The sequence below is a fragment of the Talpa europaea genome, assembly GCF_964194135.1.
Source record: "Talpa europaea genome assembly, chromosome: 2".
NCBI lineage: Eukaryota > Metazoa > Chordata > Mammalia > Eulipotyphla > Talpidae > Talpa > Talpa europaea.
Window position 1 is genome coordinate 5,039,655 of NC_140068.1, and position 13,333 is coordinate 5,052,987.

The following is a 13,333-nucleotide window of genomic DNA, read 5'->3' on the forward strand; positions in this document are numbered from 1 at the left end:
TTGCAGGTCCTAGTCAGTCTTGTGACTCGGACGGACAGGGGAAGCTGAGCTAATGTCTCCCAGTTTCTTCCTCAAAGCTCTTGTCTGGCGGCCCCCACCTTTTGGCCTACAGAAAATTTTTCTTCGGATTTAGAGTCCCAAGCACATTGGCACAAACAGCGCGAGGCTGCTGGGGTCTACCCCCTTATTTTTTAGTCACTGAGTGAGCACTACTTGCGAGCCTGCTGTGTACACAGCGATTACTGTGGGAATGATCTAGAGTGCTTCTCCTGGCTCCTTCAGGGCGCCCTCACGGCCACGTCCAGATTGGGTGAACGGGCGGCAACTGGGGCTGTGGGGGCAACAAGACTGTTTTAACAGGCCCGTCATCTGTCTAGGCTCCTGGTGCTCTGGACTCAGGAATGCTCCTGCAAAGGGTGGTCTGGGATTTGATTTGTAAACAGGAAGTGTTTTTGTCACGGAAATCGGTGGCGACATGTTTGATGTTGCGTGAAGGCCGCGCGAGGCCATCCGTGCTCAGAAGTGGCCGCCCCGGGGGGCCCCCAGGGATAGTGGGAGCTCCTCCGAGAAAACCTGGAGTGTCTGTTGTGCGGGGTGTGCCAGGACTCGCTCTAATAAGCTCACTGCTTGCACACGTTCCCGTGTCCACAGCCGCTGCTCCGCGTGGGCTTCCAGGAGCTTCCCACACAGGCCCTAAACAGGCCTTCCCGGCCTGTGATGTCTCCGAAGAAATCTGGTCTTTCCCAGCTGCTGTTCCTCTGCTCATTGCTGCTTGATCTTTGTTTTGTAGCAACTCCTAATTCTAGAGCTTCTGCACTCCGCCATCCAGGCCCTCCGTCATGCCCCATTTTAGTCTGGATTCAACAGTGGGGGAAGAACAGAGAGCACAGGAAGAATTCCCTTGCAGAGAGTCTGCATGAGTGAGTTGGTGTTGGTCTGGGTTCCCATATGGGAAGCGCTATAGACAGTTGTGCACATCCCGAGGGCTGGGCTGATGGGCTGCGGGTGGCTGGAAGGGAAATGGATGTTTTGAAGGAGTGGAGAGCCGTGCCCTGGGGAGAAGGCAGAGCCATCCTGAGCAGGTCAGGAAGGCTGAGCAGATGCAGACAGCGGCGTGGCAGGGGCTGGAATGCTGGTGTTCTCTGCTGAGGGAAAAGCACACCCTGGCAGGTGGGCTGAAAAAGACTTAAAGGAAGCAGGTTCCCCGTGGAACAGACTGGCCCTGAGGGGCAGCATGTGGCCACCCTGGCCTGTGGCAGGTGCTAGTCAATAAGAGTTGCCTTTGGGTTCCACCTCGTACCTGACAAAAACCACATTTAGGCCCGGATGACAGCAGCAAACCTCTCCTACAGCTTCACGACGCTAGGTGAAGGACTACATCCGTCCAACAGTAGTGTGGGTTTCACTGCCCAGGATAGAGTCGACTGGTCCTGGCTAGACAGTGAGCAGGTCACTCACTCTCTGTGTGACCTTGGGAAGCACTGGAACCTTCCCAGCAAAATGGATTCATCATGGACCCACCCCCTGGGGCTGCTGAGAGGATTAAATGAGATAATGCATGTGAAGCAATGAGCTCAGTACCTAGCAATAAAAATAATAACAGTGATAATAATGATGATGATAATAATAAATAGCAGCAAGGAGTTAAACTTCAGATGATCTAATAATGTAATTTATTTTACTGATCTTTTTATTTTATTTTCTTTCCCATATACAAAGCCCCTTGGGCTTTATTTAATTTTTCTTAATTAGCATGTTCCAAATTATACCTTGATTGTAATTGAGATGAATCAGTTTCTTATTTTCAGGTACTTAAAGCGTTGCCAAGGCACCACATCCCTCCGCCACCTCATCAGACTTCTCCCTTTTCCTCTTTAAAGGTTACAGCCACATTTAATTGTATATGTCTGCTTCCTTGCCCAGTCTGAGAGCCAGAGTGTGAGGAGGCAGTAAAAAGTGAGGCTGTGGGAAGCCCCCCAGGGAGCAGGGAAAATACAAAGCGAGTTGGAAAAAGGGAGGAGGACCAAGGACGAGTCTGGGGAGGGGGGGGCGCCTTCCTTCTGGTCCTGTGGAGTCAGCACTCTGGGGCAGGTGCTATGGTTTACTCCAGCGTTTCCAGCAAGTTCTCTGGTTGTCCATTTTTAAGATTCTAAGCATTTCTTACATTTATGTGCATTCAGTTAGCACATAGATGTATATCAATATACAGCATATCCCATATGCTGTATACATCAAAGCATGTCCCAGAAATGCTTTCCGCTTTTTTTTGTAGATAGGAGCGATGATTGTATTAAAGAATACGAGGTAGGGGTTGAGAAGCACTCGTAGGTTATAAATAGGGACCCTACTTCAATATGTAATAGAGACCATGGCCACGTGTCCACCTCTCATTTCAAGAAAAGCTCTTGCCTATGAGAACTTTGTCAAGGTAATTCAAAGACTCAAAGTGCCATTTTCGAAGTAAATATTTAACAAAGCAAGAGAATGTTAAGTTTTTCTGCTGTGTTTTTATGACAGGTGAGACACATAAGAATTTTCCTACTTGTTATAACAAGAGTGTTATATTGATATTAGTGTTCTATTTGTACCAAGCTCTTCCTTTAATTCGGATCACGTGTTAGGTTGAGTTATATTTATATACATCAAGTCACTCCTCCTGCTGTCCACAGGAAGTGAGTAGAGACAATTGCTGTTTATAATGGTCCTTAAAGTGTAGGAAAGATGGGGGTGTTGCCCTCAGAAGTTCACTCTATTAACGCTAATCCTGTTTCTCCTTCTCGCTCATATATTTATGTGCCAGGTCACAATACCTTGTGCTTGAAGTCTTTGAGAAAAATCAGATATTACCCATTGTCTACAAGCGAAAAGGTATTTTCTTTCTTCTCCACAGAAGGCCTGTACCCACCCTGCAAGTTTTCTTTCTAGAAAGAACTGCTCAGTTGCCCCCTCTCAGCCCAGGGGTCCCACCTTACCCCCAGGGGAGCTTCCTAGCACACCTTCTTTCAGGAGGAGTAAGTGAAACAGTCAGGGCAGCCGTGTCACTGCCACAGCTTAACACCAGGCCTTTCCTGATGTTTTCCTGATGTCCTGCTTCTCTTTTGCCACCTCCAACATGCTCCTCTGTGGAGCTTGCTGAGGACTTGCCTGGTCACCGCGCAGATCACAGGTCCCTCCGGCCTCCCCTGCACTTTTCTAGCTTCTGTTCTTATTTTCTTCTCCTTGGTCCTCCTCCCTTTTTCCAACTCGCTTTGTATTTTCCCTGCTCCCTGGGGGGCTTCCCACAGCCTAACTTTTTACTGCCTCCTCACACTCTGGCTCTCAGACTGGGCAAGGAAGCAGACATATACAATTAAATGTGGCTGTAACCTTTAAGGAGGCTAGGAGGTAAGTGAGGCTGAAAGCTCCCAGTGCTTTAGCCGTCCTTCAGCCTTCTCAGCACCCTTCACAGAGCTTTCCCCGTTCATCAGTATACCCTCAGGGGAAGCTCTGAAGGCAAAGTCATGTCATCTCAGCAGCAGCAGCTTCTCACTCTCATTTTGGTCTCGGGGGGTTCTCTCTCTCTCTCTCTCTTTGATGGATGGATGGGTGTTAGTGATGAATAGGCACATAGCTCAGTAGATGGAGGGATGCATGGTGGGCAGAGTATGAATGGTTTGATAGATGTGGGGATGGGTAGATGCCTGGATAGATGCATGTATGCCAAGGTGCATAAATTGATGGGTGGCTCCATGGGTGCATGAATGGATCAGCCAGTTCTCTAGTCCTACATCTCACCACTTTCCTTCCACTTTCCTCCCAGTATCTCAAAATTAATCCTCCTCTTTCCCTCACTTCCAAATCAGGTGCACAGCTCTAACCACTGGACTCAGGACTCCATGGTTCCCTCAGTTCCCTGACCAATGTGGAAATGGTGGAATGCACACGTCTGTCTAGTACACCAGTTTCCATAAGCCCCTCCCACGCGCCCACTTAGGGTACAGTCTCCCATGACTGAGGGCACAGGGTCCTGTGCTGCCCGTGGCCTTGCAGCTGTGACTGTGCTTTGCTACTTCCCCTCATGAGGGCCATTTGGGGTTCTTGCTGCAAAGGGGAGATTCTCCCAAGGTGCCTGGGCCTGCCAAAGCTGCCAAGGTTGCAGTTCGCAGGCACTGAGATGCTCCAAATCTACTGTCTTGTGTTTAGCTCCTGACATGCCCTGATCCTGAAACATGGGAAACGTTTTGGTTCCATCAATGCTTCATCAGACTAGATCCAAAGAGGCATTGGTGGGCCTTGCAGCCTCACTGAGCTCTTGGGGCAGACTGCTCAGTTTCGCATCCCAGATCCTGTGCTGACAAGCCCCTCTTTGGGGGTGTCCTACAGTTCCCACCATCTTCCCATGTCCCAAATGGACACTGTCTTTCTCCTCAGACCACCAATCTCTTCTATTCTACTCCATCGGGAATGGAAGAGAAAAATACAGGTGTGGGACTTGGAAAGAGGCCTGTGAACCAATCATGGCCATTATCAAAGTCATTAAGGGCACTGTTTGTACAGAGGAAAACAGCTAGAAAAGAGAACCCCAGTCTCTTCTCTCCCAAGAACAAGATGAGCCAGCCCTAGCCAGTTAAAGACCTACCAGATGAGCGAGAGCCAGAAATATGCCTGGTCTCCTTTTCATCACACGTTCCCCAGAGCTGTCTTTAAATTTTTCTCTGGTGTGAGAAGCCCAGGACACAGGATACAGGACACAGGACGCAGCCAGCCAGGAAGGCCTAGAACCACCCTGGCAGGGCCTCTGCAGGCTGTGCCTGCAGGGGTGGCCTTGGCTGTTTTTCTCACCCGCCACCTGGGAGAGAAAACCAGAAGGAAGGACGGAGCTGGCTGGGCCTTCTCCCCAGAGGGAGCATCAGGCTGTCTCCAGGCTGCAGCCAAATGGAAGAGAAGCCAAGGAGCTAGCCTCAGCCTTCTCATGTGCTCATGGCCATGCTGGATGAGACGGTGTCCCTGCTGGTGGCTGGCGGAGCAGCACCCTTCCTCCTCCTCCTGTGGGAAGGGAGAGGCACCCACATGCCCGTCGGAGAGTCAGCACGTCACATCCTACAGTTCAGCAGTGTCTTCCCTGGACTCCTGCTTCTCTTTTGCCACCTCCAACATGCTCCTCTGTGGAGCTTGCTGAGGACTTGCCTGGTCACCGCGCAGATCACAGGTCCCACCGGCCTCCCCTGCACTTTTCTAGCTTCTGTTCTTATTTTCTTCTCTGCCACAGTCAGGATGGTCTTGTCATGTCCATCGGTGATGGCCACCACCTTCAAGTGTGGAGGATTCTCCAAGATTCGCGATGCCCTTGGCCAGCCCCGTCTCCCTGGGCAGCCCCACCTGGGTCTGTGCCGGGTGCATCTATCTGTTCCCCTCCCCTCCCAGCTCCCTAGTGTTCTGACCACACATGATTCCTTCACTCTTGCCTCCTTCCTCTCTATCTTGGTGGTGGTGTCTTCTTCCTACTGTGTTCGCCCCCTCTTTTCAGACTGCTGGTCAACCTCGAAGCTGCGGGCCTTCTCTAGAAAGCCTCCCCAGGCCCTGGAATTGGCCACTTCCTCCTCTGCCTCCTCTCTCCTCTGCTGAATATTTATCAGTCATAGGACCTTAACTCTGTATGGTACTTGTTTGTTTACCTTTGTCTTTCAACTACATGGCGAGCTCCTTAGGGGATAGGATCATGTTTTATTCATTTTTTTAATTCCTAGCTTGTAAAATGGAGCTAGGCATGCACTCTTATGTCCTCAGTCAAAGGGAGGGAAGGGGGCTTGTATGCATGAATGTGAGTCTGCTTTTAAACTGTAAATCGATATAGAAAAGTCAGTTATTGTAGTGTCAATGGCATCCCACTACAATACATGGCATCTGTAAGGTGGGTTTTGGTTTTTGTTTTATTTTTGGTGTATGTTTATTTATTTTTAATAATTTTTTTAATCATTATCATTTTAATTTATATTTCACATCGTTCATTTTTTTTACAATATATGCTTTCTCATCTCAGTTATAGTCCCCATGAAATTCCCACCACCAATTCATGTGTGTACCATCACCATAGTCCCTTGCGCTCTTCCCACCTATTTTGATCCTATTCCCTTCTGCCCCCCTGCAGAATATCTCTGGTTTATAGTTGCTTATTGATTTTGATTTTCACTTTGTTATAATAACTTTGTTTCTGATCCCTTATTTGTATCCTTATTTGTATTCCTCTTATAAGTGAAGCCATCCAGTATTTTTCTTTTTCTTTCTGGCTTATTTCACTGAGCATGATCCCTTCCAGCTCCATCCATGTTGCTGCAAATGGCATGAGTTTATCTTTTTTGATGGCTGAGTAATATTCCATGGTGTATATGTACCACATCTTCTTGATCCAGTCATCTATTGTGGGGCATTTGGGTTGTTGGAAGGTAGGTTTTTGGATGAAACAGATGGCCACTCTCTTGAAAAGGTGGAGGAGTTGGAGAAACAAAAAAGGTGCTTCCTCCAAAACAAAGACTAAAGAATCTTACCTCAGTGTTATATCAAAGAGCTTGGAGTTTTGGACATGCTAACAACAAACATTAGACCAAAGAATAAACCATAAAACCACAAGGCAGAATTTTGAATGTGAGAAGCAGAAACTCCTGTGTTGTTTCTCCCATGGGGCTGTTTTGGGAAAGAAAAGTGAAGAGAACATGAAGTTTTGATATACTTTATAATTCTAAATACATTTTTTTATGGTTCATCTTCACTATCATGTTAAATAGATTATAATTTTAAAACAGTTCAGAAATTTTTATGGAGGAAGAAGGGAGATGAGGCAGGAGGTATTCATTTCTCTCAGGGCATCTTAGAGAAATAAGGCAAACTACTAAGACATTGAATTTGAATCCGATTTTGAATTCTGTTTCTACCACATCTTTGCTGGATGGTTCTCTAGACAAGGGCTTCTCTAGCCTTCTAGGGTGAGGAACAAGACACACACACACACACAGAGAGAAAGAGAGAGAGAGAGCACGCGCCCAGTGAGTCACACACTGACACTTTTGTAAAATATAATCAAAACTAAATTACTAGAAAAACAGAAGAAATCATGCAAAATACAACCCCAAATTTATCATTACATTTAACAGATATTCTGTTAAAATTTCAACACATTTACTCTCAGTTTCCACACTTGCTGCAGATCAGTAAGCAATTTGCAAACTGGCTCCTGTTCATTTCTAGAGTTAGGCTTTGGATATTTTCAATAACAGACATTACAAGGAATGGAAAAGCTAGTGGGAGTAAGGGCACTCATATGCAAATCTTATAGCAGGGGAGACCATGAGGCCATAATGGATTAGAAAATAAATACATTAGATGAAATTCAGATGGTGAAAAGCTCTTTTATCTGTGAATCTCCTCAGCCTTCTCTCCCCAAAATAAAGTGAATTCTTTCATCCTCTTAGAGAATAATTGTCTTCAAGGCAAAGGCTTAAAATTGATCCTTCATTGCGAACAGTAGGGAAACCATGGATGCTGACGTCAGGCCAATAAAATTAATAAGCAGCATGACCGGCTTTAATAAATTTCATTGGTGCTTTACTCTGTCATTTGAGCACAGAATGAACTGTTATTACCACTGAGCTGCAAACCTCTCATTTTGGCTTCAGACGACCACAGCTGCTAATGCAGGGCATGCTACGATAGTTTTCAGTAACTGGTGTAGGGTCAAAGTATCATATTTAAAAGACTTAATTATGATCAGTGGGGGAACAAGTTGTGGCCATACAACTTTGATCTGCTCTTGAGAGTGGCCTTCAAAAAGTTGGACTCGTAACGATCTATTTTCTCAACAATTTCAGAAAACAAGCGGCTTTTAAAATCTAGTTTCTCTACCATGAGCTCTGAGGTTTTGAACTGCTTTCAGTTGGAGATGGGCCACCCTTTGTTGGACAGGGGCCAGGGTTCTTTGTCTCTCACCCCAGCTGAAATTCTTCAAGCCCCTTAACTCAATCTTTCCCTCATGAAGAATCTAGTATCGGGTTTCTGCAAATGAGCACGCTTTGCACTTGAAGTGAGAAAAAAGATTGTTTTCTTGTTAAATGCGTCCCACCCTTCATCAGGCTATCTGTGTGAACTAGGCCTGTCCGTGTCCTTCTGTTTTACTTTTTAATTTCATACTATCCAGATCTTTCTGGCCTTCTATCCTTCTTAATTTTGAAGACATTGTGTCCTTTTAAAGCAGAGTATGCAATGACTGTCAGCTATAAACCCTTAATGCAGTTTAAATATCACCACATTCTTTTGCACCATGTGGAATTTCATGAAAACATCAAGGACTCATTTATTTTTTCGAGGAAGTGTAGGTTTGGTTTTAGTGTTGTTCAAAGTGTGCTATGACATCCCCCAAGCCGTTAGCATTTCTTGCGTGGCCACTCCAGATCCTGTGCAGACTCTTGAGCCCCTATGATTGTTCCATTCATAAAACAAAGGAGAGTAGGTCTTACATTGTGGGGTTTAATGGCAACTACGCTTCAGCCATGTGAAGCTGATTTCTTAAGGGATGGCCATTTTCTTGAGAAGATGTTACCACAACGACTGTAAAAAGAAAAAAAAAGTTTATGAACATCAGGTCCTGCATGACAATGAGTTTATTATTAAAGAGCTAGAATGGTCAGTTGTTTGATGCTGCCCCAGAAAGTTAACAATGAAGCCCTGCCTGTCTTACCTGAGCATCCTACAAAGTAGGAGTGCAAAGGCGGATTATTAAAAGATAAACAATTATCTGACGACTCTTGAATTTCTGTTTTGCTGTCTGTGAGTCGTGTCTGAAATCTCCTGTGTTCCCAATGGGTCGCTGGGATGCAGTCCAGGGCTGGGACTTCCGCGGCCCGGCAGCCTCTGCGCGGGGCTGCTTCCTTCAAAGGCTGCAGAAGGCTGCTTGGGCCAGAGCCACAGTACATTGTTCTGCCCAGGGCAGGGGATTGTATTTATTTTTTTATTTTACGTTATTTCAGCTGTTTTCACTTTTTTCTTTATTGTTTGCTTGCCTCCTACAGAGTGCTTTTTGCAAGCATTGCTGGGAGAGAGGGGAACACTGAGTTATGAACTCTAGCACTCGGGGATGGACGGAAAGCTCTTTTCCCCTCTCTCAGCAGTTCAAATAGCTTCTAAGTCACCTACGTTTAACCCACTGTGGGTCTGAGCCCGCATCAGCTCTGTTTACAAACTGACTCTGTGTTAAACCATGTAAAATCCTTGCAGATTTTTCTGTGGCTTGTTAACATAGCCTGTTGGTAGAGTGAAGTGAATTGTGTGCTTATTTTTTTTTTAAGGTTTTCTTTCTAAATTGGTATTTAAGGGAGAATTTAGTTCTGCACTTTAACAATTGATAGCTTTATGTTTAAAACAACTCTGTTACTTTCTGCCCACTTATATTGAGATATGATTTGCATGTAACATACTTGTTTAAGGTAGAAAGCATAATGATTTGATACATACATATACTGCAAAATGATTACCACAGTAAGTAAAATGTTCATCATCTCACACAGTTACAGTTCCCTTTCTGTTGAGAAATGTCGTGAGTTTTATTTTTCTGGTGCCCCACTTTGAATTTGGGAGTATCTTTTATCACATGAATTAGTCAAGGAAACTCCAGTTGGACTTGTTATGCAAAACTCTGACATTTTCCACAGCTGTGAGCACATTAGTACAGTAAATAATGACTTGAAATTGATATTAAAGACACATCTTACGTCACTGAAGATGTCTCAGAGAATCACAGGGATACTTAAGACCTCTTCTCATGATTTCGCAGGATTATCTTGACTGTATACGGGACCAAGCAAAACTTCCTCTGGGGACGGAAGAAAGTTCGGCCCTTTTTGGAAACATAGAGGATATCTACCACTTCAATAGGTAAGTTAACACTCGCAAGATTATTCTCATGGGAGAACATTACAAATGTCTCTGAAGTGAATGCAGCCTAAGAAAACATTCCCCACAATCTTTGATTCAACTTACAGATTTTTGTGGGCTACCATGCCAGGAACTCTTCTACCCAGCAGCATATTTGCTTTTATATGAGTCTTACATTTTTTCTATAGTCCATTGCATCTACCCTCCAGGCTCAAAGACAAGCGCTCTTCCCTGGTCAGAGCAATCACATCTTCCTTCCACAACCCAACATGAACAGCACCTTCTAGAAGTACATGTTTACTTAGTGCAGTCCAGCCTCACTGCCACCGATTTTTTCTTCAAATGTTCTGCCTAGAGAATGGGCAAGGCACAGTATAAATCAATAAATACTTTGTCATAATATATATTTATTCAAATTAATTAAAAGTATTGATTTAACTCCAACATGTATTAAGTACCTACTATGTAGCAGGCACTGGGCTCAAAAATTACCGTAATGAACAGAGCAAACAGGGATCAGGATTGGATCAAGTAAATCAACTTTTATAATGTGAAGCCTCTGGGAAGACAAGGTAATGGGCAGGTGAAAGAACAGGTTGTTTTCCTAATATCACCGTTAACAGCACAGATTTATGGGCTCATATCACAGTTGAGCCGTATATATATTGTAGGGTTAGTCCTTAAATGATGTGGAATAACCACTCCTTACTTTAAATCTGCTCTCAGATCCTCCTTGCTCAGTGAAACTTGGCATTTTGCAATTTCTAACAGACGATATGATTGACTTTGGGATAATGTTTGTGGTTTCCTTCCTCCTCATACCTATTCACACACCTCATGGGGAAGATCTGTCTGTTTTGTTACTATTCTAACATGCATTCAGACTTTTTTGTGGACTGAATGAATGGAAACAATAGGGACATCTACTTCAAGGTTATTGTGTCAAGGTTATTGTGAATCTCAGTGAGCTGATGCACAAAGTTCCTAGCTCACTGCCCAGCACAGTGTCAGCACCAAAATAATATCCAATGATCGGTCATTTTGCTACAGTAAAATCCCTATATAAAATTCTACAATGCCCTATCAATGGGGTACTCAACTATAATGCAAATTATAAATCCTGCCCCTCTTTGCTTGCTGAAAATGGTATAGGTGAGCTCCGCAGAAACAGGATCCACATCTCACTCGTCACCTTTGAATCCCTAACACCTAGCATGAGCCTGACCACTGGGAGGCATGTTTGCTGAATTGCATCAGCACATGCTTTAATTTTGAAAGCCTGGCATGTAAGAAATGTCAGTGCTGCAAGGTCTCTGTCGTTTAACTCTGTAGACTTTGTGAACACCAGTTGGGATGTTCCAAGATAGTGGTTCTCAACCAGGCTGTCAGTTGAAATAACCACTGCAGTGAAGTGAATTTAAGATTAATACCAGACACGTTTGTTAAAGAAGGTGTTCAGTGCCGAATGACAGACCTTGACCCAGGAGACTTGTCAGGTTTCTCTGAGTGACTGGTCCACGCTCAGGGGTTTGGTCTTAATTTTATAGGTAAATCACGTGCACAGAAAGAATACATAATTGTTCCTTTACAAAGAAAAGCCTTGCTTCCCAGTTAATTTCTAACATTTTCAGTTAACTAAAGGAGGTGGGTTTCTAGCATTCTTGGTTAATTGACAAAGGAGAAGCATGATTCACAACACCAAAGCAGTCCCTTAATTTTACAAAGTCAACAGTCAGAGCTGTTTGCATATGGGAAGAAGTAAGGACAAAGGTTTCTTATTCTAATACACCCCTATGGATGTGAAGCTGCACCCAGGTCCTTATCTTGTGCTGTTTCTTCCAGCAACATCTAAGCACCACAGGGGTGATCTTGCTGAACCTTTCCAGATTATTTTTTGGTTTTTTGTAGTTGTTTTTTTTTTTTTTTTTTTTGCTTCTTGCCTTCAAATAGCAACCATTGTGTTTGCCACCAGTCTCTGAAGAGGCTGTGCAGTATTGTCAGCGAGGAGACATTTCCGGTAGAAAGTAGAATTCTTCTCTTAATTTTTTTCAGTCCACCTGGAAAGCTCTTTTTTAAAAAAATACCCCCACAAATTCTAGTCATTTGGCCTGGGGTGGGGCAGGACATCAGAATTTTTCAAAAGGTCCTTAGATATTTGTAATGTGTGGCCAAGGTTAAGAAATATTCTCTCAGGAAACAAACACAGAAAGACAATAGAAAGAGGGCATAGCAAACCGAACCAGGACTGGAGAATCCATATGTTTGTTAGTAGAGTCTACCTGTTCACTATTGATGTGTTAAAGCAGACCCCCTTTTGGTAGTTGCTGATGGTAAAATCCTCTGAACTTTTTAGTAGCTTCCCCTTTTAGTGTTTTCCCACTAATGGCACTGGAACTCTAGAAATGGGGAGGCCAAATGATGGGAAGCCCTTGACCTAAGCCTTCTGGTGGTTTGGCTGTAAGTTGATGGTAATGACTGTTTATCTAGTGTTTGCTTCGTGCCAGAAGCCATAGAGTTTTATGTGCTGTATCTCTTTATATGCCTCATCCTGGCTTCTCTGACTCCAGCCCCAGCCATCAGCCACACTCCCTCCTGTGTTCCTGTGATCCTGGGGCATACTCCCCAGGGGGGGTTTGCTCCCTGGACTTTACAGCTTCATGTTTCTCCTAATTTAAAGAAAGATAAGGCTGGAAGCCCTTTGACTCAATAAGAAGGGATCTCGGCTGTACAGTCTGCAAAAGTGAGTAGGCTGAGAAGAGCTTTACGTTCTTGCATAAGCTCTCTGCTCTTTTTGTTGAACAAGGAAGTCAGACATGTCTAAGACAAACCTGAGTCGAAGTAAATGAGCACCCTAAAGATGACACGTCAGACATCGGCAGTGACACAACTCCACACAACCGTGTTCGTGCCTGTCCCTTTTATAATCACATTTATATGCACAAGCATCATCTTACTTAATTCTCTTACCAGCTCTCCTGGGGACACAGGATGCACATTGTATATACTTCTTATTGACAAGAAATCAATTGGAGAGTAGAGGAAGTCCTCTGCTCAAGGACAAAGATGTGAAATTAAATTTAGCCTAATGTGAATACGTGATTTATCAAATCTCTCTTGGTATTGGTATTTTCTAATTTTATTAATATTATTAGTATCATCATCATTATTTTAAAAAATATTTTCTTGTTTAATTTTTACAGTTGAATTGTCTGTACTGTTTTGTCCCTATTCATTATTTCCTTTCTCTTAAAATGGGAGCCGAAATTTAGAGCTTCCACATTTCTTTGTTACAATGTATTTGGTTAAATGAGAGTACTGATGTGACTTTTTATGATAATGCCTCTTATGAATCCTTTGTTATCTACCCTATATCAATTGATTTCAAAGATATGACTATCTGGCAGATGTATAGTTGGTGCTTGAAATAAAATCT

General features: G+C 44.0%; 1 protein-coding gene across 3 annotated transcripts in view; it reads left to right on the forward strand.

Moving 5' to 3' along the window:
* Positions 1-13,333, forward strand: part of PLEKHG1 (pleckstrin homology and RhoGEF domain containing G1) — a gene marked incomplete at both ends in the record, with an annotated part of 74,520 nt that overhangs the window by 17,514 nt on the left and 43,673 nt on the right. For all 3 annotated transcript variants that reach the window (XM_084228841.1, XM_084228842.1, XM_084228843.1), the window contains one exon: positions 9,800-9,900. In XM_084228841.1, coding sequence (XP_084084967.1) covers positions 9,800-9,900 — 101 coding nt within the window. The remainder of the gene's footprint in view (positions 1-9,799; positions 9,901-13,333) is intronic.